This window comes from Chrysoperla carnea, chromosome X (assembly GCF_905475395.1).
Source record: "Chrysoperla carnea chromosome X, inChrCarn1.1, whole genome shotgun sequence".
Lineage (NCBI taxonomy): Eukaryota > Metazoa > Arthropoda > Insecta > Neuroptera > Chrysopidae > Chrysoperla > Chrysoperla carnea.
Genome location: NC_058342.1, coordinates 15,856,872 through 15,883,451, shown reverse-complemented (window position 1 = coordinate 15,883,451; position 26,580 = coordinate 15,856,872). Strand labels below are relative to the sequence as shown.

General features: G+C 30.3%; 3 protein-coding genes across 4 annotated transcripts; 2 read left to right on the top strand and 1 right to left on the bottom strand.

Annotated features, from left to right (window-relative positions):
- Positions 1 to 2,272: 2,272 nt before the first annotated feature.
- LOC123302973 (zinc finger protein 12-like) lies at positions 2,273 to 3,139 on the bottom strand. Its single transcript, XM_044886067.1, has 2 exons — positions 2,766 to 3,139; positions 2,273 to 2,402 (listed from the first exon to the last, which is right to left on the bottom strand). The coding sequence occupies exons 1-2, from the start codon at positions 3,137 to 3,139 to the stop codon at positions 2,273 to 2,275; spliced, it is 504 nt and encodes a 167-aa protein (XP_044742002.1).
- A 3,150-nt stretch (positions 3,140 to 6,289) lies between these two features.
- On the top strand, positions 6,290 to 9,787 carry LOC123302972 (zinc finger protein 271-like). Its single transcript, XM_044886066.1, has 3 exons — positions 6,290 to 7,192; positions 8,870 to 9,250; positions 9,737 to 9,787. The coding sequence occupies exons 1-3, from the start codon at positions 6,290 to 6,292 to the stop codon at positions 9,785 to 9,787; spliced, it is 1,335 nt and encodes a 444-aa protein (XP_044742001.1).
- Positions 9,788 to 15,725: 5,938 nt separating this feature from the next.
- LOC123302394 (phosphatidylethanolamine-binding protein homolog F40A3.3) lies at positions 15,726 to 25,337 on the top strand. Of its 2 annotated transcripts, XM_044885318.1 has the most exons (5): positions 15,726 to 15,868; positions 16,115 to 16,191; positions 18,741 to 18,864; positions 23,743 to 23,959; positions 25,113 to 25,336. In XM_044885318.1, the coding sequence occupies exons 2-5, from the start codon at positions 16,132 to 16,134 to the stop codon at positions 25,249 to 25,251; spliced, it is 540 nt and encodes a 179-aa protein (XP_044741253.1). In that variant the 5' UTR covers positions 15,726 to 15,868; positions 16,115 to 16,131; the 3' UTR covers positions 25,252 to 25,336. The 2 variants fall into 2 exon arrangements, with proteins under 2 accessions (XP_044741253.1, XP_044741252.1); XM_044885317.1 differs by lacking the exon at positions 15,726 to 15,868 and having other exon boundaries at positions 15,951 to 16,191; positions 25,113 to 25,337.
- Positions 25,338 to 26,580: the final 1,243 nt, after the last annotated feature.

Below are 26,580 nucleotides of genomic sequence, written 5' to 3'. Positions count from 1 at the left end.
TTTTCCCCAATGTACTTAGGTAGTTTTATATTAAAAACTTGGTTTTTATGGGGTTAGTTTTTTATAAAAAAGAATTCATTTTAAATTTATGTAGAAATTTATTATTTATTTATTTAAATTTATATGTAAGAGTAGATTATTCGATCGGATGTCGACTTACATTTTAATGTAAGTTATGATTTTAAATCAGACCAGATAAAAATTTTGCATTTTGCCCAAAATACTTTCAAAAAGTTCGTTTCCATAATGTCAAAATGTAGGTAGCTTTATATACATGTTTTCTTCTCGACGCCAGATGTCAGCAATAGGAAAAAACATGGCCGCGCCCATATGAATTAGAAATATCGTTACCCCTTAAAGCTAATTACATTTGCTATAATTTTACTCATAAAATGAGTATATCAGAGTCGAAAATAAACCATGTATTAAAATTTCCCTTTGATGATCTCAAATTGTAGCAATTGTCTTCTATTTTAAAAATTTATAGAAAATAATTTCTAAAAAAATGCATAGTGTAGTTGGGTTTTGAAAATCTTTAGAAGAACTCAAAATATGAACGTTTAAAACTCCTAATAAAACAAGTGAAAACAAACAATTGACTGAGTTAATTGTTTAAATACCATATGTAGACAATGTTGATTACTATATCACATTACCCATATACTTATACATGTCACACATACATAACTGATATTCCCATACAATACATACTATACAATATGCGCCCTCACGGGAAAGCAGTGATTTTTATGAAAAAATGTAGATAAGGAACATTTTTGCATTTAAACTTTTGTTCTATCTCTAACGGTTTACAAAATGGATCCTACGGACCCAAAACTCAATTGACCTATATTGCCCAATTACGAACTCGACCTCACTTTTTATGTCCTGAGTACGCTGTAAAAATTTCAGCTTGATATCATTTTTCGTTTTTGAGTTATCGTGTGGACGGACAACCGAAAATGGACTAATTAGATGATTCTATGAACACCTATACCAAAATTTTTTTCGTAGCATCAATATTTTTAAGTGTTACAAACTTGGGACTAAACTTAGTATACCTTGGTATATTTCATATACATGGTATAATAATTCAGGTAATAAAAAATATACAAAGCTTATACAATAACACAAACTTTTATTTTAAATACAATAATAATACAAAATACACACAAAATTAATCCCAACAACATTCTGCTGAAAAATTATTTATTTATAAAATGATTCAGTGATGGAGTTAAATCCGAATTTTAAATTTATCTCCATTTATTCTGAATTATTTAACATGTGACCTTTTGATTGGCAATGTAAGATTTTAAAATGATCGCTGAAGTTAAGATTTTCGGAAATGAGATATTCAAATTTGAAGGAAATTTTGTTCAAAATTATTTATTGTACATAATTTGATTTCCTCTTAATGTGCAATAAATAATTTCGAACTTTCTTTCAAACTTCCCTGGTGGAAAGAACATTTGAAGAAAGAATAACTCTTATAAGTCTTAAAAACTCTTAGGCACTCGTTTGGAACGTTTTTGGACTGTCTAAATCAGAGTTGTTCAGACTAAGGTATTCAGTTTGAATAAGACAGTGCAAAAACGGTTAGAAATTCAGAGTTTCTAAGACTTTTTCTGATTTTCTATTGTATCTTCAAATATTTTTTCCGCCAGCGTTGAACATCTCCTTTCCGAAAATACGGTAAGGAGAAGGTAATACGGTAAGGTTGTATGTTAAATAATTTAGATTAATTTCAAAATTCTCCAATACTTAATCTTTTTGTAAATAAATATTTACGATTTTTAAACCCCTCCCACCCCCTTGTCACAGGTGGTCGCATTTTCCAAGCCCCTTTCCTTAGAAATAGTTAAAATAAAACAGCAGTTAAAAATGTTTTTATTTCTTAAATTCTTAATTAAATCAAGTCAAATAATTTACATATAAATTTTGCGTTTATATTTTAAATTTTAACATGTGACGTCACAATGCTTTTTACCGCCCCTCTTCCCTTTGTCACATTTCCTTGACCCTCTACTTCATTCTTAAAATGTGACGTAATTAATGGATGGTCCCTAATTAGTCAACAAAGGTGCTTAGGTAATATTTATCCAGTTTAAATAATAAACTAGCAATTATTATTATGATGATATTGTGGCGTAAACTTTTCTCTTTAAGTTTTTAAGCTAATAAAGACACTTCATATCACAAAAGTTGGTTTTTTTCAATTTTTAGCACATTCATTGTACTAGATATGGTACATGAAAATGTGCCATGAAATTTATCCACTATGTTTACGTTTATGTTTAAGTAAATTACCTTTCTGAGTAAATTTTTTATTACAAATATCACATGAAAATGGTTTTTCTCGACTGTGAATACGATTATGAACAACTAAAGCTTGCTTATATCTAAATTTTTTATTACAAATATCACATGAAAATGGTTTTTCTCGACTGTGAATACGATTATGAACAACTAAAGCTTGCTTATATCTAAATTTTTTATTACAAATATCACATGAAAATGGTTTTTCTCCCGTGTGAATTCGTTGATGTCTAACTAGACTATATTTATTGACAAATTGTTTATTACAAATATCACATGAAAATGGTTTTTCTCGACTGTGAATACGATTATGAACAACTAAAGCTTGCTTATATCTAAATTTTTTATTACAAATATCACATGAAAATGGTTTTTCTCCCGTGTGAATTCGTTGATGTCTAACTAGACTATATTTATTGACAAATTGTTTATCACAAATGTCACACAAAAATGATTGATTTTTTCTTCCAGTATGAACCTCATGTGGTTCTAAAATGGAGTTTTCATCTAGTATTTCATCTTTAATAATCAGTTCTGTATTTAGTTCTTTTTCAAGTTTAATATTTTCATAATTAATTGTGTACAATTGTTCATCATTTTCACTAACAGGTTCTTGTTTTACACTCACAACACTATCAAAATCATTACTGTCATCTTCTGGTTTTTCATTTTTCATTTGCCCAACCTCCATTGCAGTATTCTCATCAATTGTTTCATTTTTAATAATTAATTTTGTAGATAATTCTTCCTCTTGAAGTTTAATATTTTCTTTATTGATATGAAAATGATTGTTTGTATCAACAAATGAATGATTTGCCATTTTATTTTATTACTTAATTTAATAAAACTTATCAATTGAGGCTTTTAACAATGTAATACAGTAATGTAATGTATTATACAGTTACTACGTTGACGTATGTATTGAAAATAATGATTAACGGAAATGGTTCGTGGTTATGCCAACGCCATCTACTTACTTCTAGTAACAGCGCGCATGCCACATGTCTGACGACCACAGTTATTTGGAATTTAATACTAAGACTCTATCTATCGATAGAAAAGATAACTATAGTTTGCAACGCACATACATACATACTTCATACATAATATTTAATAGAAATGTTTGTTTAAAATCTTGTAACCACAAATAAAAGAAGTTAATGTAACAATTTTTACAACACTAATTTTACTATAGAATTATATAAAGCAATTGTTTTTATTTTAATTTGGGTCAATATGTCGGTTAAAAAAGTAGATCGTGACTTAATTTTTCATAAATTTCACACAACTATAAAATTAATACTAAAAAAAGTGTTTTTTTATTGCTCTTGATAAGCTTATTTTGGTAAGCTGGGTTTCTGCATTCAGTAACAGAACACCTCGTATATGTAATATATATCAAGGTATACTAAGTTTCGGCCCAAGTTTGTAACGCTTAAAAATATTGATGCTACGAAAAAATTTTGGTATAAGTGGTCATAAAATCACCTAATTAGTTCATTTTGGGATGCCTGTCTGTCCGTCTGACAACATTATAACTCAAAAACGAAAAGAGATATCAAGCTGAAATTTTTACAGCATGCTAACGACGTAAAAAGAGAGGTCGAGTTCGTAAATGAGCAACATAGATCAAGATCTTGGCACCGTAGAACCCATCTTGTAAACCGTTAGAGATAGAACAAAAGTTTAAATGTAAAATATTCCTTATCACAAAATAAACAACTTTTGTTGGAAACATTTTTTGATCGTAAATATCTCTGTTTACCCGTGAGGGCGCAATTGTATAGTATGTATTATATCTGAAAATCAGTTATGTATGTGTAATGTGACAGTGTAATCAACACTGTCTATACATGGTATTTCAACAATTAATTCAGTCAATTGTTTGTTTTCACTTGTTTATAATTAATTCTATATGTAATTCAAGTTTAATATTTTCTTCTTAAATCAAAAAGTAATTATTAATTATATCAAATGAATTATTTGCCATTTTGTTACGTTTTCTATTTCACAAGCACCAAATATGGAGTATAACCATAGAAGTAATAACATAAAACCATAATGTGGCCATCCAAACGGTTGATCGTTATAGAGAGAGACCTTAAAACAATACAGCTGTCTTCGCCTCTAGATCAGGTTTGCCAGATGTGGTGATTTTTGTGGTCATTGTGTGGCTCCTAAATAGCTAATCAGAAGACATAATTTTATCGTTTGGCTACTGATAGCCAATGTGGCTATTTTCGTTTTTATAGATTTTTTTTTTAGATTGTTTTCGAATAATAATTCTATCTCATAAGTAAAATCTATGAATAAATAAAAGAATTTAAATCGTAAATCGTATTATTTAAATTTTAAATAAAAGAAAAAAAACTTATATACACGTATATTTCATTTATATATTATAGTACGAGATCCCGCTGCAGATTGGTGTGCTCATCGACTTTTTGTTTAAAACCAAATTTTTATGTTTATTTATAGTTAAGAGAATATATATTTACTAGGGTGCCTATCAAAATTTGGCCGCCATTATTTTTAATTAAATTATTTTTAATTGATTTTTGGTAAAAAATTTCGTTTATTTATTTTTTAAATAAAATAACGTCTACATCACGGTAATTAATATGAAGATTCTAAAAAATCACGGTTGCCGTTGCGCACCTGGCCGCACCTCTTTGCAGCCAGGTGTAAACAAGTATGATTTCGATAAATTTATACCCTTATAACCTATTTTTATTAATTATATGTCAAATTGAAGCTAATTTTTTTCTATTAATTATCATATAAAGTTGCTTAATTAAATCTGGCCGCAAATAAGGGTTGCTGGCTGTTAAAGATAATAAATATTTAAGGTAGAGTGAAAGAGAGTTAGCGCGTAACATCATTTGTCAGACGAGGACAGCGATTGCCGGCTGTGCGACGCTTTTAAGCCATTGCGCATTACTATTAGCGCTTACTTGAAGTACTACTAGCACCGCATTACGGTCATAAGCAACACAGCACTGGAACTTGGCTACTTCGGAAAAAAATATCTGCCAACTTTGGCTACATACGCGCACCGGCAAGGCGATTCGAGAAACAAATAATCTGGTAACACTGCTCTAGATCAGTATATACAAACATGTGATGTCAATGATGTGTCAATTTATTTTGGCTTTGTGATATTCTAGGTTAGGTATATTAATATAATTTTCTTGTTTGGAAGAACAAAAACATTCAAAAACGTTATTCTAATTAATTGCTACAGATTTCAATGAAAATCATTTACAGTAAACTGTATTTTAATTCACTTATAGCGTTTCCTATGCTTCATAGTCCATACCTGCCTATTTTACTATTATTAACATCAACATGGCGAACGATCTTACTCACCGAGTTCTATTAAAATTCATTGAACAAACAACCCATGGAGGCTATAAAGAAGGAAAACAATTGCTACGCGCTAAAGCATTAGCACGACTGTCCCTGAAAGTTTGTAGAATTTATAGTTCATTTTTCAGTCACCAGCCGCGCTGTCGTCGATAAATAGTATCTGCGAAGTTAGCTGTTTATGAGTACAAGTAGATGAAGTTAGTGCCATTCAAATTTATAAAGTAGTATAGATAAATTTATAATTTATTCATTAGTAAATAATAATTATAATTAATAATAATTTCATTATTTGCTTTTTTTCCTTTGAATGATATTATTTACACGTATATTAAACATTGATAGATCATTTGAAATTAGCGCACAACAGCCCACTTTTAATGAGACAACTTAGCGATCCCAGCGCCTCACTTATTTTGTCCATAATTTGGGGACAATATTTTCTATAGCTCCTTCTTTATAACCTCCATGAAACAACCACAGACTTATAGATATTAACTTATCAAAATGATTGCCATAAAAAAAAAACATCTCAAATGTCAAAAGAGTTTGACAGCAGTCTCAAATAGAATGAAATTTTAGTAAAACAAAAAAGATAACGAAAATGACAAGTAATTCATGTTTTGATGTAAAAAATTATATTTTTATCAAAAAAGAAAATATGGAAGTTGAAAAGCCAAAAGATACTGAATTAATATTAATTAAGAGTGAAATATTAGATGATTATGATGCAAATAATTATTCATTTTCGAATGAACAACAAATAAACACAGATAAAATATTAGGCGAAGGCGATGATGATAATGTCCAAACTAAAACTGAAATTTTAGAAGACAATATTGAACCTGAACAGAACCAAATTAAAAATGAAATTCTAGAATACAGAATATTAAATCATTTTACAATGAAACATGGACAGTTTAGAGATATAGTTTCAGAAGATGGCATTTTAATGGAACATGGGAAAATTAAAAATGAAGTTTCAGAGGACAGTGTTACCATGGAAGAAGTAAAAGTTAAAATTGAAATTCCAGAAGATAGTGTTACAATAGAAAATGTGGAATTTAAGAATGTAATTCCAGACAACAGTGTTAATGGACGAATTCGTGGAAATGGAGAACATTTACTTAATTACGAAAATATTAAACTTGAAAACGAATTAAATACGGAGTTAATTATTAAAGATGAAATCTTAGACGACAATATTTCAGAATCAGCACGAGTTCATGTTGGAGACTTTGATTATCATTGTGATGTTTGTGAAAGAGGATTTAACAGATCGGATAGTTTAACCAGACATAAACTGATTCACACGGGACAGAAAACATTTTCATGTGATGTTTGTGAAAAATACTTTCGGACTCGAAGTGATTTAGTTCGTCATAAAATGATTCATACAATAGAAAAACCTTTTGCATGTGATGTGTGTGATAAAGTGTATAATCAAAGAGGTAGTTTAGTGAAACATAAAAAGACTCATGAAAAGGAAAAACCATTTTCATGTGAGGTATGTGATAAAACATTTATCGTTCGAAGTAATTTTCTTAGACATAAAATGATTCATACCGGAGATAAACCATTTCCATGTGAGGACTGTGACAAAACATTTACGGATCGAAGCACTTTAGCTAGACATCAATTCATTCATTCAGGACAAAAACCATTTTCATGTGATATTTGTGAAAAATCTTTTAGTATTAAAGATTATTTGGTTCGGCATAAAATGGTTCATATTCAAGAAAAACCTTCGTGTGATATTTGTAAAAAAACATTTAGCAGGAAATATTATTTAGTTCAACATAAACGGAGACACGCTGACGAAAACGTATTTAAGCAAAATCAGCAAAACGAAAAAACCCAAATTTTTAATTAAAAGTTGTAAAATTTTCCATCACTTAATATTTTTGTCAATAATTAGCTAAAAACTATTAAAAACAAGTGAAAACCAACAATTGATTGAGTTAATTGTTGAAATACCAAGCATAGACAGTGTTAATTATGTAATCGTTTGTTTTTTTACGTCATGTAAGTAAAGAAAGGTAGCCACTCTTACACACAAAGTAATAAGAGTATCTAACTCTAATGGTTTACAAAATGGGTCCTACGAATCCAATACTCAATTGACCTATCTTGCTCATTTACAAACTGGACTTCTTTTTACCTCCTAAGAACGCTATAAGAATTTCAGCTTGATATCTCTTTTCTCTTTTGAGTTATCATGATCACGGACGGACAGACAGACACCGGAAATGGACTCCTTAGGTGATTTTATAATCACCTATCTTAAAATTTTGTTCATAGCATAAATATTTTTAAGCGTTACAAACTTGGGACTAAACTTAGTATACCTTGATATATTTCATATGCAAGTTTCGCTGTTTTAATCTGTACACCTAAATATCTTGTTTTTGAGGTAACCAATCGAAAAATAACTTAAAGAAAAGTTGCACAGTTTGATGGGGGATATCATGTTCTGACATCAGATTGGATCTAGTTCTTCGAGTTTCTTTAATAGAAAATTTTGATCCCAAACGGTAAGAGATAGAATAACACTTTAAAGTAGAAAGTTGATCTTAAAAAATTTTTGTTTAAAACCTTTTTTATTGAAAATCGTTAACTTTCGGAGGAAATGTGACTTAAAAATATGTCATTTTTGCATTTTATCGAAAGAAATACGCTTAAAGTTTATTTGACTTTGTTGGTCAAAGTCATGGACACAGGCGAATGTCCACTATTGCCCTTGACAACTTTTGGCTACAGTATTTTTCCGTAGTTAGTGTGTTTTCTTTCGATTAAATGCAACAATGGCATATTTTTAAGACGAATTTTTTGTTAGTTTTTTTATGAGAATCAACTTCATAATTTAAAGAATAATTCTATCTCTTACCATTTAGGATCTAAATTGGTTATTGAAGAAGCTCAAAGAACTAGGTGCAATCTAATGTCAGAACATGATGTCCCCCATCAAACTCTGCAACTTTTGTTTAAGTTATTTTCAACTTCGTTGATGAATTTTGTTATAACTTCATGAATGTAGACGCAAAATAAGAATAAAATTTTCAATTGCCTTAAATTCAAGTATTTGTGATATTTACTATTTTTAAATAGGTGCCTTAAGTGTTTTTGAATATCTAGTTGTAATTTAATTAGTGTTTCTAAATATTTATTTTCCTTAATTGTTTAGATCCTGGACCCTATGTGGAAAGAATTGAAAAAGCCTTCCGGTTCAGACGATGATGAAAGAAAAAGGCAAGAAGATGGCGAAGAATCTCTAGAATCCTCTGATGATGACATAAGTCCAAACAAAATTGATGAAAATAGAACTAGGAAAAAAACTGATGTAATACTTAATTTACAAACTTCTAAACCACTAACAATAACAGAAGAGGAAAAACGAAAAATCCAAAATAGAATTAAATGCCAGCGATATAGAGCTAAGAAAAAAGCTGAAGCATTAGTGAATTCACAGATTTCTAGACCACTAACAGCAACAGAAGAAGAAAAAATTAAACGTCTTAAAGAAAGAAAAAGACAAAACAGTCAGCGTTATAGAGATAAAAAAAAAGCCGCTAAATTGATTAATTTACAAAACTTTATAAATCTACAAAAATAAAAAAATAAAACAAGACATTCAGGAAAAAAACCACCTGAATTGATTAATTTATACAAAACTTTATAAATATACAATCGCTTGCTTCTTTCGACATGTAAGTAAAGAAAGGTAGCCACTCTTACACACAAAGTAATATGAGTATCTTTCTTCTCTCTTTCTCAGTTTGAAATGTTAATAAACAAACAAGTACATATATACAATACAATTGATGTTGCTCATTTACGAACTTGACCTCACTTCTTACCTCCTTACACAAGAAAAATTTCAGCTTGGTATCTCTTTTCGTTTTTGTGTTATCGTGTTGACAGACGGGGAGACGAACAACTGGAAATGGACTAATTAGGTGATTTTATGAAGACCTATACCAAAATTTTGGACTATACTTAACTTAAACTTGGGGCTATACTTAGTATACCTTGATATATTTCTTATATACAGGTATTGGCAAAGCACGCCATATTTCGTGAAGTCATGATTATGTTCAGTTAAAATAAATTCCACTTTATATCTGAAAGATTAAATAAAAAAAATAAATATTTTTAACAATAACAGTTTTTGATGAAAACTGTCAATTTATTAGTTCACATAATATTTGTTTTCGTTATTGTGTTTATTCGACTTACTTTTCAGCTGATCCAAGGTGAAAAAATTTGATTCAACTCATATTGTAACATTTATATAGAAAGAATATATTTTTTACTTTAAATTCTACTTTTTAATAAATAATTGACTTCCAACACATATTAACTAATGTTCCAAAAGCATTATTTAATGATGCCGTCAGATGCCGTTTTCATCGCGCTCTCATCTGCGTTCTAAATCGTCTTTAAAACGTTCGGCTACTGACTGGGAGGTTGCGGGTTCGAATCCAGACAGCGGCATTATGAGCAAATATAATTAATGGAGTGGTAAAATTGATCACTTTGTTGTCCCTTGGATAAGAACGAAGTAACCGACTCACTCAAATCATACAAATTTAATTGTATATTTTATGTAGTTTAAATTAAATTAATAAAGATTTAAAAAAAAAAGATGTGAGTGGCCTCTGTCATAGATGGTTATCTGAAAAACGGAGGTTAAACCTCATTATAATTATTATGTCAAATTTCCCTCATTATACATTTCTTAATATAAGATGCTTTGTATTGAAAACGAATTTTTGTATTTTCATGCTTTTGAAAACTGAACTAAATTCACATACAAATTTTTGATCGTGTTACCCAGAGGCGTACCAATGACATGCGACACAATATTTTGGGGACGTCATCGCCAAAAAGTTCACCATGAAGTATTATATTACGAACAATCACGCGTGAACTAACGAACACGCGCTAGTTTGATTTAGTTACATCGTCGACTACAATTGAAATTTTGAAACATATCACAAATCTGTAAGTCAAAAAAGCGAACCAGACTAAAAGCAATAAGTTGCAAGTACAATGAAAGGCAGAAATAAACAGTCAACGTCTATGATTAAATATACTGGCAAAAATTGTCATACGAGCGCGAAAAATTACTCGACTGCAAATCTTATTGCTCGGAATAGTAAACCTTTTCAAGATGGAGTATTTTTGAAGGGAGCCTGGTTAGTATACTCGCTCTCACTTTTGGATGATTTCGATAATAAAAATAAGATAATTCAGCACACCAAAGATACTCAAACTTATCTATCTAGAGACACAATAAAAGAAATAATCTTAAAACTGACCGGAAATGTAACAACAGATTACCAAAAAATTTACATTAACTCCACTCCTTTTATATCGCTATATCTTGACGAAAGCAATGACTTCATGAAATCTGCACGTTTAGCTGTTTTTCCTCGATATTACGTAGGGAACGTCATTAAGGAAGCATTAATAGCGACTACAATCACGAAGTCAAAATTATTAAATGGCAGTATGGCCTCATTAACCATTTATTTATAATAAACGGCGCTTGATACATTAAGGTTCGCCACTCCTGAGGTCTAACCCCATTTCAAGATAGTTTAGGTGTGCGAAAATTTTTAAAAATTACGAATAAATATTATTTTTTGACATACCGATTTTCAAGCTTCTAGGTTAATTTGAGAGGCTGTACAGATATTTAAAACCATAAAAATCACGAAACATAATATTTATTATAAATTGGGGGAAAATGGATCTGAGAAGTTGCCCCCCCCCCCTAAAGGAAAATCCTTTACACTAACTCAACCTACTTCCTATTTTCATCCCTTTAGGTCATAAAAACAAAAGTAGCGAAAAAAATATTTATTGATCTACGTCTCACAAAACTCTTTTGAAACGGATTTATAACATACCTCCACCCTTCCCCATTGACCTTCAATACACATAAGTCTACATTTTCGGGGAAATTATAACTAAAAACAAATTTCCATGAATGACAATTGACACGAATGCAATTTTTTCAACTCAATGAATTTTTTAATTTGTTTATCCATTTATTTATTATTATTATTTATTGTTTTTTGTTTACTTATAATCATCCATGATGTAAATAAATATCATATGCATGATTATACCCTGGTGGAAAAAATATTTGAAAAAAGAATAAGTCTTAATAAGTCTTAGGAAACTCTGAAAAAATCTTAGAAACTTTAAAAAAGTATTAAGAACTCTGAATAACTCTGAATTAGACTAGTCCGAAAACGTTGAGAAATTCAAAGTTCCTAAGACTTTTTCAGAATTTGTTATTCTTTCTTCAAATATTTTTTCCACCAGGGTAAGTAAACAAAAAACAATAAATAAGTGGATAAACAAATTAAAAAATTCATTGAGTTAAAAAAATTGCATTCGTGTCTAGAACTCGAATAGCCTAATTGGTATGGCGCTTGACATGAATCCAATAAGTCCGGGTTCGAGTGTATTTTTTTCAATTCTCTTTAATTAAGATTACTAGACAAGATATTTGTCAATATTTAGTTTACGCCTGTATGTATCATATTTCATCAAATATAGTCGAATAGACCATGATGTAAATAAATATCATATGCATGATTATATGTAAACAAAAAACAATAAATAATTAATAACATGATTTGTTCATCGGATAAATCTAGAAAAAAAAAACGAAAATTATGATTTCTCAGCCAAATTAAACAAAAAAATTAGATATAAACTTTGGAAAATAGATTATGTCATGATCTTAGAAGTCATAGTAGCAGTTTTGTCAAATTCTCTTAGTTACTTTTAATTGAGGATGTAGGGAAAACGACTTAAAATATCGATATTGTTCACTCTACATTTTTCTTAGAAAACAACTTTTGATTGAAAAGTTTTTTTTTATAAAATCAATTAGTTTCAAAATATTAATTAGCATATAAATATTTATATTTGGCCATTTTTCCCGATTTTGGAGAAAATGGATGAAGATATCACAGTTTTTGATTCTACATTTTATTTAGGAAAAAAATTTCCGACAGTTTTTGTTTAAAACTATTTTTTACAAAGTTGATGGTTTTCGAGATATTGGCTAAAAATCGTTTATTTATGTATACACAGCGTTAATTAACGCAACCCCAGCACTTTTGGGATTACGCGTTAGTAGGATCTTAAACAAGATGCCTTAGTTTCATTTTATTTTTTTTTTATCTTTGAATAAGTTCACGCAAAAACATTATTTATCTCAAAAATGGCGGGGGTTAGGTAAAAATTGCCAAGTATAAAAAAATGCTTAAAATCGTCGAAAATATAAAATCAAATTTTTAGATTTTAAATAAAGTGAATGTGGTTAGTTCGCATGAATATGATTTAGTTAACGATGTTCCAGCATGGTATTTGCAGTTTCTATGTTAAAGCAATGGTACAATTTTTTTTTCGACAGAATTTAACGAAAAATTAAATTTAAGAATTTAATAATGCTTACTATTAATTCCCAAAGTTTCAGAAATTTTGACCGTTTAAAATGGGAAATAATTATGCCAACGTCCCAATTTCGATCAATTTACGTCAAAATTAATATCTCGAAAGTGAAAATTAATTTCTAAATTTTTTTTTTAGAATTTTATTGTATAAACATTTTTTTCTACTTTTTCTTCAATATATAATAATATCATAAAAAATAGTTGGAGAGACCGGACATTTTACATGCTTTAAATGGGACATGAACCTCAAAATCGCGAACTTTGTCTTTAAATATCTCGCGATCTAAACGGTCAAAAATTATGAAATTTTAGGAATTCATAAATAAAGCTATTTTAAACCCGAGAAAAAAAATTCGGCCAAATCTGTCGAAAAGTGATTTCATGCTGGTACTACCTTAAATACACGCAGACAAACCGGTTCCCATAAAAATCTACTTTTGCGGAGTCGATTATTGGGTCAAACTGTTTCTTGATTTTATTTCCTCGATAAGTACATTCCAAAAACAGTGAACACAAAAATGTGAAAGATACGAGGATTTATTTTACTTAACATATGATACATAGAGATTTTATGTAATGTAAACAATATTTAGCCAATGACATATAGATTAGACAAGGACACATATTAACTAACTGGCAGCCTTCTCTCTCATTCATCATATCGCATATTTTGGGCCATGGCGTTCTCTATTTATAACATGGAGGCTATAAAGAAGGAGAACGATCGCTATGTACTAAAGCATTAGCGCACCTGTCCCTGAAAAATTTGTAGAATTTATAGTTTATTTTTTAGCCACCAGCCGCGCTGTCGTCGGTAAGTAGTATATTAGCGCACAACAGTCCGCATTTAATGAGACAACTTAGCGACCCCAGCGCCTCACTTATTTTGTCCATATTTTGGGGATAATATTTTCTATTGCAATCGTTCTCCTTCTTTATAACCTCCATGATTTATAATATTCGATAGCATACACAAACATGTGTTGTCAATGATGTGTCAATTTATTTTAGCTTTGTGATATTTTAGATTAGGTATATTAATATTTTGAAAATAGACCTTTTTCATGAAAAACAGAAATGCTTTTTGATAATTTTTTATGAAAATATGGGTTGAGTAGAGCCTGTAACTCGAAAATTACGCATTTTTAACAATAAAAACACTATGAAAAAAAATTGTTAAAAAGCCACAATATTTGAAATAATTTCAAACGATTTTTTTTGGCTCCACCGCACAGCGTGATCTGTGATGTTAATCTGACAAGCAATGACAGTAAAACAGTGTCAACAGTCGTTTAAATATATCATTCTTATCAAATTTGAATGACGTCAAACCTACCTTCGTGTAACATCGTGTGTTTCCGGATCGTTTTCGCCAATTTGAATTTTAATAATTTTCATTGTCTGTTTTCTCGGTCATATGGTTCCAAAAAAATCGGGGGAAAGAATTAGCCCATTTATCAAGACATTTACTTTCATTTAAAAAAAAGAAAAAAAAATGTGAAATAGGTCTATTTCTTGTTTGGAAGAACATAAACTTTCAAAAAACGTTATTCTAATTAATTGCTACAGATTTGAATGAAAATCATATGTAGAAAATTGAGTTGGCAGATTTTAGTATGCACGTGTTTATACAATAATTCAAATTATTCGCACGTTGCCAGGCAAAGAACGTTTTCTATGCTTTTACTCTTCTATCTTATATTACCTCTATGGAATTTACCAATTCATCCAAGAGCTCTATTGGTTATAGTATCTATGAACTACGGAAGCCTGAATGGTTCATGATCAATTTATGAAAAAGTGGCTCTACACTAGCTTATTTTTTAAATGTGTACTACCCACAAGTATAAAATCAACTTTCAAAAAGTGCACTTGTGACTTGTGGTTATAGAAACAAACCTTTTTGAAAATGTCAGTCGGTGATAACTATTCTTTAATTAGCCATTACCGAAACCAAAGAATTGCCGAAACTGTCTTTAATTATTAATAATTGTATACCCGGATTTAATGATAATATGATAATGCTTATAATTTGTATTATGTAGTTAGTTAAAAAATTTTTATTAGTATTATTTAAAAAATATAATGCTTTAATTAACCTTTCCCTAAGAAGATTAAAAAATGATTCGCTAGATGGCAGGAAATCAAAATATTTCTATCTCCCTAGTTCTGCCATCTAGCGAATCATTTTTTAATCTTCTTAGGGAAAGGTTAATTAAAGAATTATATTTTTTAAATAATACTAATAATAATTTTTAACTAACTACATAATACAAATTATAAACATTATTATATTATCATTAAATCCGGACATACAGTAATTAATAATTCGAGACAGTTTCGGTAGTGGCTAACTAAAGAATAGTTATTATTTTAGACATTTTCAAGGTTTGTATCCATAACCACAAGTCACAAGTGCAATTTTTGAAACTTGGTTTTATGCTTGTGGGTATTACACATTTAAAAAATAAGCTAGTGTAGAGCCACTTTTTCATAAACTGATCATGAACCATTCAGGCTTCCGTAATGAACGTATGTTATTCAATGCAAATGTCACGTGACATAAAACATTCAAACATTGCATATCAACGAACAACGGAACGACGATCCACATAAATCAGAATTCCGAAAAAGTTAACATTCAAAGTGGTTGTTGGACTAGGTCAAAACTGTGAATAAATTTTATTCAGTTTTATTTACATTAGGTAAGTAGTTTTGATCTATGGACTCAGTTATCTAATTAATTATTTAAGACCCCAAACCCGATTATCAACGAATTCATTCACTTTGTAATCAGTTGGTAATGCTTCTTGAGTGTTGCTAATCAAAAAAATTGTTTTCAAATTGGTAACTATACCGTCGTCATAATAAAATGGTGTTTCTAAAACAAATTGTATTGAATCGTAAATTGATTCCAACATTCTCGAACATTGTATCAAGACAATTTGCAGGTGCAGTCTCGAAGAAAATGGAAGAACACGGAGTTGTACCCGATGTAATTGATGCGGCTCCAGCAGCTAATATTGAGGTATTTATTTATTTGTTTTTAAATATTTTTATTTTGTATAACCTTAAACCTTTACCGGGTGTTAGTTAAGTTCAAGGTATAGTTTCTTTTTGTGGTAAATTTATGTATCCGGCTTTTAAGTTTTGAGGTTAGATTTTTCACAAATTAATTTATTATTATCTGTTCAAATAGATATGACTTTGAACTTTGAAGCAAAAAGTAGATGAGTTGTGTTTAGGCAAGAAAAAAATCGTAGACATAATTTCAAAAGTTACCATTTGAATTGTATTTTAGGTTTTGAAATCTTTTCCCATACAAAAGGACTTTTGTCATTATTTAAAGTTGAATTTCATAATTGAATTCGCAAAATTATTTACGAGTTTGTCGAAATTCTTGAACAATTTTTGAACATCTTATAAGGTACGTTGGACGTGCAAAATTGTAGGATTCTGTAGTGTCATACAAACAGTTAAAATTCGGTAAATTTCGCAATTTTACCTTTATTGAAATTTAAGAAGTATCAAAATATATATTGAATCTGCCCTAAAATTAAAGAAAATTTTTTTGTTTTCTGGATTTTAATGATATTTGCACACTATCATGTACCTACTAGAGCACAGTTGAGAAGGCTGACTCTTGACAGGACACTGTCGATTGAACTATCACCTTCATTACATAGGCGTCTCTTATCCGAAGACGTCCTGCCTTGGGATGAAAGATTGTTTCCAAGTTGGACCCCACTTCCTTTGATTTAGGTACTCACTTGCAGTATCCCTCTTACGTTTTGTTATCATTATTATCGTTTATCTAACGTTAACGCTATCTTTAGCGAATTTTCTTAAATTAGCTGCTAGAACGTCTGGTAAAAACCAAATAACAGCATTTTTTACGTAAATTACGAATCTGTTGTCGGAGCTGGTGAAAAATTAATAGTTTTTCCTTGTAATTGCATTCATTCACTGATCCATGGGTAGGTCATGCCTTTAATGGGACCGTGTTAGCATAGGTCTACCGTTTTTTTGGCTTTTTGGTTAAATCTACGGTTGCGTTCATTCCCTGATCCTCAAAAAATCTGAGAAAATCGTAAAAAACTTCGATAATATTCTGTTCGCGCAAGTCATCTACTTCAAATTATAACAAAATTTGATTTTTTTGTTATATTAAAGAATCACATCTAATGAATTCTCAAACAAGCAGATAGTTTCCAGAACCATCAATTAGTGACAGTTTTTCAAATCCCCACCTGAGGGGGAATATTCCACGTAGAAATTCGCGGAACCTTACAGGGCGACTTAGGGCATTACCTACTATCAGATTTAAGGTTCAGCAGACAGTAACCATGACCATCATATGAACAGCTCTCTAACTATATGTAATAGACCTTTTTCACATTTTTTTTTCTTTTTTTTTTAAATGAAAGTAAATGTCTTGATAAATGATGTTTACGAGAAAATGTTTCAAACAAAAATTGTTTAATTTTTGATAAGGAACATTTTTTACATTTAAACTTTTGTTCTATCTCTAACGGTTTACAAGATGGGTCTTACGGACCCAAGACGCAATTGACCTATGATGCTCATTTACGAACTTGACCTCACTTTTTACGTCCTGAGTACGCTGTAAAAATTTTAGCTCGATTTCTTTTTTTGTTTTTGAGTTATCGTGTTCACAGACGGACGGACAACCGGAAATGGACTAATTAGGTGATTTTATGAACACCTATGACAAAATTTTTTTCCTAGCATCATTATTTATAAGCGTTACTAACTTGGGACTAAACTTAATATACTATGTATATTTCGTATATACATGGTATAAAAACGCGTAATTTTCGAGTTACAGGCTCTACTCGACCTATATTTTCATAAAAAATTAACAAAAAGCATTTCTGTTTTTCATGAAAAAGATCTATTGTTTCTCATAAAAATACTTTTAAAATTTTTCTGATATTCTTTTTGCTGTTCGAGAAATTAAATGATATTTATTATAGTTAAAATACACATTGTATTACGACTAATATAAATATTTAAATAAAATTAATTAATTTTACTTATACAGGGTGTTCCTAAAAGGTCTTTCAACGCTCTCTTACACCACTTCCCTTCTCGTTTTTGAGTAATCGTATTCACGGACGGGCAGACAGGCAACCAGAAATAGTGATTTTATACCACCTATACCAAAATTTATTTCGTAGCGTTAATATTTTTAAGCGTTATAAACTTGGGACTAAACTTAGTATACCTTGATATATATTTCAAATATACAGTGTATAAAAAACGCAAAGATAGCAGTGTTTTAAAATTAGACCCATTTTACCATTAATTTATCTGAAAATGCATTTTGATAGATGAAAATAAAAGTTTAAATGTAAATTTTATTTTCTTAAAGCAAGTGAGGGAATTGAATAATTTTTGACGACGCTCATGTAATTAAAAATTTTTATTTTTATTGATATACATTTTCTTTTTGGATTTTTTGCAATAAGAAAATGTCAAAAATCACAATTATTTTATTGAGTCATAAATTTATTTTAAGTTTAAATTTAAACAATTTTTATTTATTGAATATAGGTTTCATATCCAAGTGGAGTTACTGTTAACAATGGCAATGTTTTGACTCCTACTCAAGTCAAAGATGAACCAACTGTAAAATGGGCTGCTAAAGACGGTGCCTTATATTTGCTTTGCATGACTGGTACGTTTTTTTATAATTTTGAAATGGTGGCAAATGTTTGTCTGACTGCACTCAAAAATGTCATATACGTGAGTGCTTGTGCTGTTTCAATTAACGCTCATGTGGCGGGCAGAAGTTCCCTACTCCCGGATACCATGTTGTCTTTATTAAACATTTAAAAAAACTATTGGATTTTATATTTTGGACAATTCTAAGCATTTTTGATTCTTTACATTTTTTACTTAACCTCACCGTTTTCAAGATATAAGCTTTTGAAAAAAAAAAATTCGGATTTTTTCCGAAAGCTCGTTGTTGGCGAAAATAAAGATTATTTCGTGGTTTCAGCCGAAAATTTAATTTGCAAGTCATTAGATATTGGATTATTCTAAGCATTTTTGTACTCTTGACAATTTTCACTAAATCTCATCCATTTTTATCTATAAGAGTCAAAAATTGTTTAGAATACTGCAAAATAAAATGTCATATAGTTTTCAAATCCAATTTTTAACTAGAATCACAAAATAATCTTCATTTTTTGTCAATATCGAATTTTTGGCAAAATTACATAATTTTTTTTTTTCTTTCAAACGCTTATATATAAAAAAGGATGAGGTTTTGTGAAAATTGTCAAAAGTACAAAAATGCTTAGAATAGTCCAATATATAATATCTAATGACTATCAAATGAAAGTTTTGACCAGAACCACGAAATAATTTTTATTTTCGTCAACGAGTTTTCGGAAAAAATCCGTAATTTTTTTTTCAAATGCTTATATCTCGAAAACGTTGAGGTTAAATAAAAAATGTAAAGGGTCAAAAGATGCTTAGAATTGCTCAAAATATAAAATCCAATAGTTTTTTTTAATTGTTTAATAAAGACAACATGGTGTCCGGGAGTAGGGAACTTCTGCCCCGCCGCATGGGCGTAAATCGAAAAAGCACAAGCACTCACGTATATGAAATTTTTGAGTACACTCAGAAAAACATTTTCCAACGGCTCCCATAAGAATCTACTGACGAGGAAACAATTCTTCAGTTAGACGGTTACGTCAATTATTTAAACAAATTTATTTTAGTTTACAATGAAAGCGAAAATTCGAGAAAATTGCATGCGAATTTAAATACTTTTAAAAATTTTATTAAAAACTTATTATTTTCTTTAAATGACCCAAAACTTATGATAGTTCAGAATGCACTTTTAGGTTTCATATTTTTTCACCCAATTACGCACTACCAAAGCAAATTCGTAACTTAAACTTTTTTTAAACATTTTATTGCATTCCAAAGCTTCATTAATTTGTAGAATGCGCTTTTATGCAATTTCTTACGAGCCTTTTGATTGAATGACAATTTGAGATGAATCTACTATTTAAGCAAGTTCGAAAGTGTCGAATTGTCTTTCACAGTGCGTAATCCAAAAACGGTACTTGGGGATTTCGAGGTCGCTGATCACGGATATAAATTCTAAAATGCGCTTCGGCGTACCTGGGGCCGGTCTCAGAGGAATTTTATATACATTCATCTCAAGGTATGAAATACATACAAAATGGTTACTTGAGTAGTTGGTGATTTCATGTACACTGAAATGTACTTTCGGCATCATATTCGTGATGAACGACCTCGAAAACTCCCGAGTAATTATTTCGGATGCATTTTACAACAATTTTGAAATAATCCTGAGGATGAAGTATACAATCGGGTGGTCCTGGTCACCAGGTGCATTGAGGAAATTTTTGAACATCATATTCGAAATCAGCGACCCCAAAAACCTAGTAGAAATAAAATTTATTGCCTATTTCTTTAATTTTAATTACCAAGTAATAATTTCTATTTTTATTAACGTCATAAGATGTACTTATGAAAATGCATTCTGGCGATGTTCATAGATTGTATAGAATCAAAATTGGTCACAAATTTTATAATTGACTTCAATGGATCGGATGCAAGAAACTGCATCTCGATCTGTCTTGCTTAAAATAAAGATGAATCATTAAAAATAAATAAAAAACACAATTGCTCTGACAAAAAAGTAAAAAAACATACCTTCTTTTATATACAAGGTGTCTTTTTTTAAGTTGACATATGCTTGAAAGTTGATAAATAAATTTAATCGAGGAAATTGCTTCAAACGAAAAATGTTAGTTTCAATGGCACACATCTTATACCGGCAAACCCGTGCGCAAAGGAGGGGTCTTAATGATCAAAACCCCTCCCATTGAGAATCTGACCACATATATTTTTAACTAACAATATAGTCTGGTAAATGCACTCATTCATGAGACAGATTTCCACTTACGAATCAGACCTCCATGCATATTTTGAGCTCGGCACATTCTTTGACTTTGCCTTTGAGTCGAGTATTTCAAATAGAAAATCTGGATGTTGGCAAGGCTATCGAACTGGCTGATGCTGCGAAACATATTTTGATTGAAAGAAAAGGAAACGTTGGAGAAGGGTTCAGGAAAATTTTTAAAACCATGAGCGATATCTGCTATAAATATGACATAAAATTGCGGAATCCAAGGTTCGCGTCATAACAGACTCAAGGATCGAATATACAGACTGATTCAGTTGAAGATTATAGATTGAATTCTTAAATATCGCAATATTTTATCAAATTTAGCTTATCTGTTTCTTAATCAAGTGAATTTTGATGAAAACTCTTACTCGACTTTTTGAACTAGAATATTCAATTTTGCACGATAATGGCACGTGACATCTGGATCGACGAAGTTCAACTTTTTTCGAAAAAACGCATTGCCGGACGGGGTGCCTCAAAGCAGTCAATATTTGCAATAAGGATGCGTTTCCGAATATCTATCAAATGCTTTGCATTCTGATAGTTTAGCCTGCCTGTGACAACAACGAAGAATGAACGCTCCTTTTCAACTTTGCGTCGTCTCAAAACATATCTTAAATCGACAAGGTCTGAAGATCGGCTAAAAACGGTTTAGTCCTCGCTCAATATACATTGCGATTTAGAGATCGATTTTGGAAAAGTTTTTTCCTGTATCTTATAGAATTAACTTATTGAATAACAGTGACTGAATACTACATTTTGACCTAAATGTTCTTTTACTCGAAAAAAGAATTGCTTGTTTTTATTTACTTTATGACCTAACATGACGAACAAAAGTTTGAACCTCTCACTTGGGTCATTTCTGCGCACGGGTCTGTATATCGGTATCAAGTTCGATCTAAGTTTTCAGGTTCAAATAAAATTAATAGATGAACGATAAACATTAGATTAACGGTTTAAATTAGAAAATTGTTCCTTATAAATACGTAAGCATTTTTTGTTTGAGACATGTTCTTTTTAAACCGAATAGTTTAGACCAGGGCTTCTTAAACTATGGGTCGCGACCCCATTTGGGGTCGCGTAGCAAAATTTTGGGGTCGCGAGAGGTAAAAATACAATTTAACAGAAAATGTTTTTTAACTTGTAAAATTATTGTCATAAAGATAAAATAACAATTATCGTAGATAAATATATCATAAAATCTTCTAGTTCGGAAAGATTGTTTGTACCTGCATTTCTATTAAGAGTATTATAATAACTTGAATAACATTTACTATGAATTATGAAATTTTATTGGAATTAATAAAAAATATAAATTTATTTTTGTCAATCTCTAAAAGCCGAAATAATCCCGAGAAATAATTATCAATAAAATTTCTAGGTATTATTGCCGAAGAAACAGCTTTAACACATATTAAATCCCAATATCGTTCAACGATAAAAAATGTTGAAGAGGTCTTACGTCCAGCAGTTTCAAACATTCCACCAAGATTTGATTTGTTATGCAATAAAAAACAGGCACATCCATCTCATTAAATTTTTAACTTATACTTTAATTTAATACTTACCACGCAACTACTTGAATATATTCGAGAAAATTAAGACGGTCAGAATCCACTTTTATTTTTGAAACTATAATAAATACAATTTTAGAATTTTTTGTGCAATTTTTAATTTTAGATTTTTGTATGTTTCAAAACGAATTCTAAACTTATATATTTTCATATGTATATGTATATTGTTACCTAATAAATAAATCATCAAAAAATATTAATTTATTTTCCTTTTATATTTGTATGGGGTCGTCAAGAAACTCGCAATCATAAATGGGGTCGTGAATTACAAAAGTTTAAGAAGCCCTGGTTTAGACAATAACTGATAGTACAAATCTAGTTTTTTGTGTGCTTGTTCAATCTGAACAAAAATGGTCTTTATAGAAAAATCATTTTTATTGGATTTATTTGAAAATTGTTTTCGAAGAGTCTGTTTTTGACTAAACTGTACGATTTGCGAAAAAATGTTTCGAATAAAAAATTTTACTTTTTAATCAATAAAAACTTTCTAATTTAAAGTGTTCGTCTATCGATTATCAGTTATGGAGTAGAGTGAGCTTGAAAACCTGAGTCAAGTTTAATGTCTGCGTAAGATGTGCACCTACACATCCAACATTTTTTGCTTAAAGCATCGATAAAACTTATTTTTGGAGTTTCAAACATATGTCAACTGATAAAACTTGTTTTTTACTTTTTAATTTTTTTTTCTTTTTTTATAATTATAATTATAATGCAACGAAATTCCATCTTATATCAGAGGTACCTCTATTAAATCGCATAATGGGTCATTGGATTCACAAAAATAGTAACAGATAAGGCAAAAGTTTTTAAATAGACAAAAAATGTTCGTTTTTGGATAAAATTTGTCTGAAACATTTGTAAACCCTATAGGTATGCCAAATTTCAGCGCAAAATAGTATATGCTCGTATTTTGTATAATAATCTTGATGCCGAGGCATATACAATTTAACATAGATATCCAAGAATATACCGAATATTTAAACAATTAACTCAATTAGTTAATGATATTCACTTGTTTTGTTTTTAGATCCTGATGCACCAAGCCGTAAAAATCCTGAATTCCGTGAATGGCATCATTGGCTTGTAGGAAATATTTCTGGTAATGATGTTGCAAATGGTGAGGTTCTTTCTGCCTACGTTGGATCTGGCCCACCACCAGACACTGGTTTACATCGTTATGTGTTCCTTGTTTATGAACAACCTGGCAAATTAGCGTTTGAAGGCGTTCCACATTTAACAAACACGTGAGTAAATAAATCTAGTAGACCAGCGGTTATCCGAAGCCTGTCTAATCTGGCACTCCTAGTAATAATAATAATACTAGTTTACAGTGTATTTGTTGCCGGAAAATTTTTACTGTTGTTGACTACACATGGCATGCTAAGCTCAAATAAATAATTAAAATCTTTCGATCAGCTCTAGTTTTTGAGTTTCAGATATCTATGCACTTAACTGATATCTACGTTATCAACGAACGAAAACACTTCATAAAACAGTAAATTAGTCGAAAAATACCCTTGCCAGTTCTAGGGGTAGTTTTAATGGAGTTGCAACCATCGTCAGTTGCTTTTTGACCTCAAATTCATGATCAGTGAGCCTAAAAACTCCCGAAAGACGATTTCTAGGGAAAGTTTTGAATTTAAATTTTGTCATCACTGTTACTTCTGGGGGGTGGTTTTAATGGGATTGCAACCACATTCAGTTGCTTTTTGACCTCAACTTCATAAAAAAAACCAAGCTTTTTATTTACAATTGCCTTGGTGCTCGTACATCCTTAAACAGGCAAGGCACACAATGATGATGACTACAATCGGATCTCTCGTACCTAAAACTTATAGGTTATCTGTACGTTCATTGGAAAAATTGTCATATGGAAGCAGGAGCTTCGCACGCTTCCCTGCTGGAAAACAATGGACTGAAGAAGTGAGCGTGATCTGCCCAGGCTCGATAATAAGAGAACGATGCTCTGACGTACGTTTTGTTTCTTTTTAATTGCCTTTGCGCATTAACAGTCTTGGACAAGTGCGCCAGTAAGTCACGCCCAAAAAAAGAACAAAATGTACGTCGGGGCATCGTTCTCTTTTTACCGAGTTTGTACTGGAATTCCACTTACACGATCGTCCGTTACTAGCGTGGTCTATTCTTATATGTCTATGGTTTCATCTAACATAGACATTTTCAAAACTGTGGAAATGTCTATGTTAGATGAAACATGTCAACATATTTTAAATTAATAAAATATTAAAAAATATAGTGGACTAAGCAAAGAAAATTAGAAGTTTTATTTCTTCAAAATCCTAATTATGGAATTCCACAAAGTAAAGTTCTCTACAATTAATTATAGATTATAAAAATTGTCCCGCAAGAATACCATTTTCAATTAAAAAATTTTTTCAGGTCTGCTGATAATCGTGGAGGTTTTTCGATCAAGAAGTTTGCTGCAAAATACAAATGTGGTCAACCAATTGCTGGCAACTTTTATCAAGCTGAATATGATGATTACGTTCCAATTTTGTACAAGCAATTAGGCGCATAAAAATTTCCATGTTATTTTTTTGAATTGTTTGGCAAATGTTATTTTTTTCAAATTTATTACAATGTAACTAGTTTCCACTCAAATAAAACAAATTCTCACTATTATCTTCCAAAAATTTCGTTTCTTTTAACCTTATTTTTAGGGAAAAGAGAGGAGAATAAATTTATATAACAGTGAAGGTAGCAAGGGTGTCGCCAAAAATTTTTATTTTTTTTTTAAATAAGACTATTTTACCATTAATTAACCTGAAAACAGGCGTGGATCTAGAGTTAAATTTTGGGTGGCCACAGACGCAGGAAACCGGATTTATACTGGTGAGAACCGTGTACTTTTTTGTGATTTCGTGTGGGAGCCTTACCTAAAAATATCTTTTTCTATTCTTTTTTCCTTCCTTTCATCGCATAGGTGCCCTTTTCCAAAAAACTTGTTGTGAGAAATGATTTTATTTAGTTTTTGTACCCTATTTATGAAATACATCAGAGTATATTAAGTTTAATCTCAAGTTTGTAACGCTTAGAAATATTGATGCTACAAACAAAATTTTGATATAGGTATTCATAAAATTAACCTAATTAGCCCATTTCCGTTTGCCTGTCCGTTAACACGATAACTCAAAAACGAAAAGAGATATCGAGCTGAATTTTTTTTATATCGTGCTCCGGACTCAAAAAGTGAGAAGCTTTTTTTAATTCAATCCGACGATGTCCGACGCGAAACTCCGGATTTTGGCCATTTTTTTGGACCATTTGCGATTATCGTCGATTTTAGATTTTTTCAATTTCTATCATAACTATCTACTTAAAGCAATTTTTTCTCTGAACACAGAATTCTGCAAAAAATTACCGACTTTTTTTTTGCTAATTCTATAACACTATTATTCCGAGTCGATTGGTGAAAATCCCATCCTTCTAGTATGTATAGAACGGAAAAAAAGTAATTTTTGGATAAATTTTTCAAAGTATTCTGTTACTTTAACATTAGAGGTCGACTGGTGAAAACTCCTTCCTAGCATGCGTAGAACGGAAAAAAGTTATTTTTGGAGTTGCAATGAATAAATTGAACTTTTTTTTTGAAGTTTCAAACAATTTCGCGTCGAATGCAAAACACCGCATCTTTCTAGCATATCTAGAAGTATTTAGAATTTGTATACTCAAGGACAATTGCTCAAGAATGTACTCCAAATTGTTCACCAGCTGTCCTACTATATCCTTGAAATTTATTGTTACAAAAACAAACAAACATAAAGCAATTAATTTTTTATTTCCAATTATTCTATAAATTATATTCTATTAATTATATTATTATTTATTCTATAAAATATACTATCTA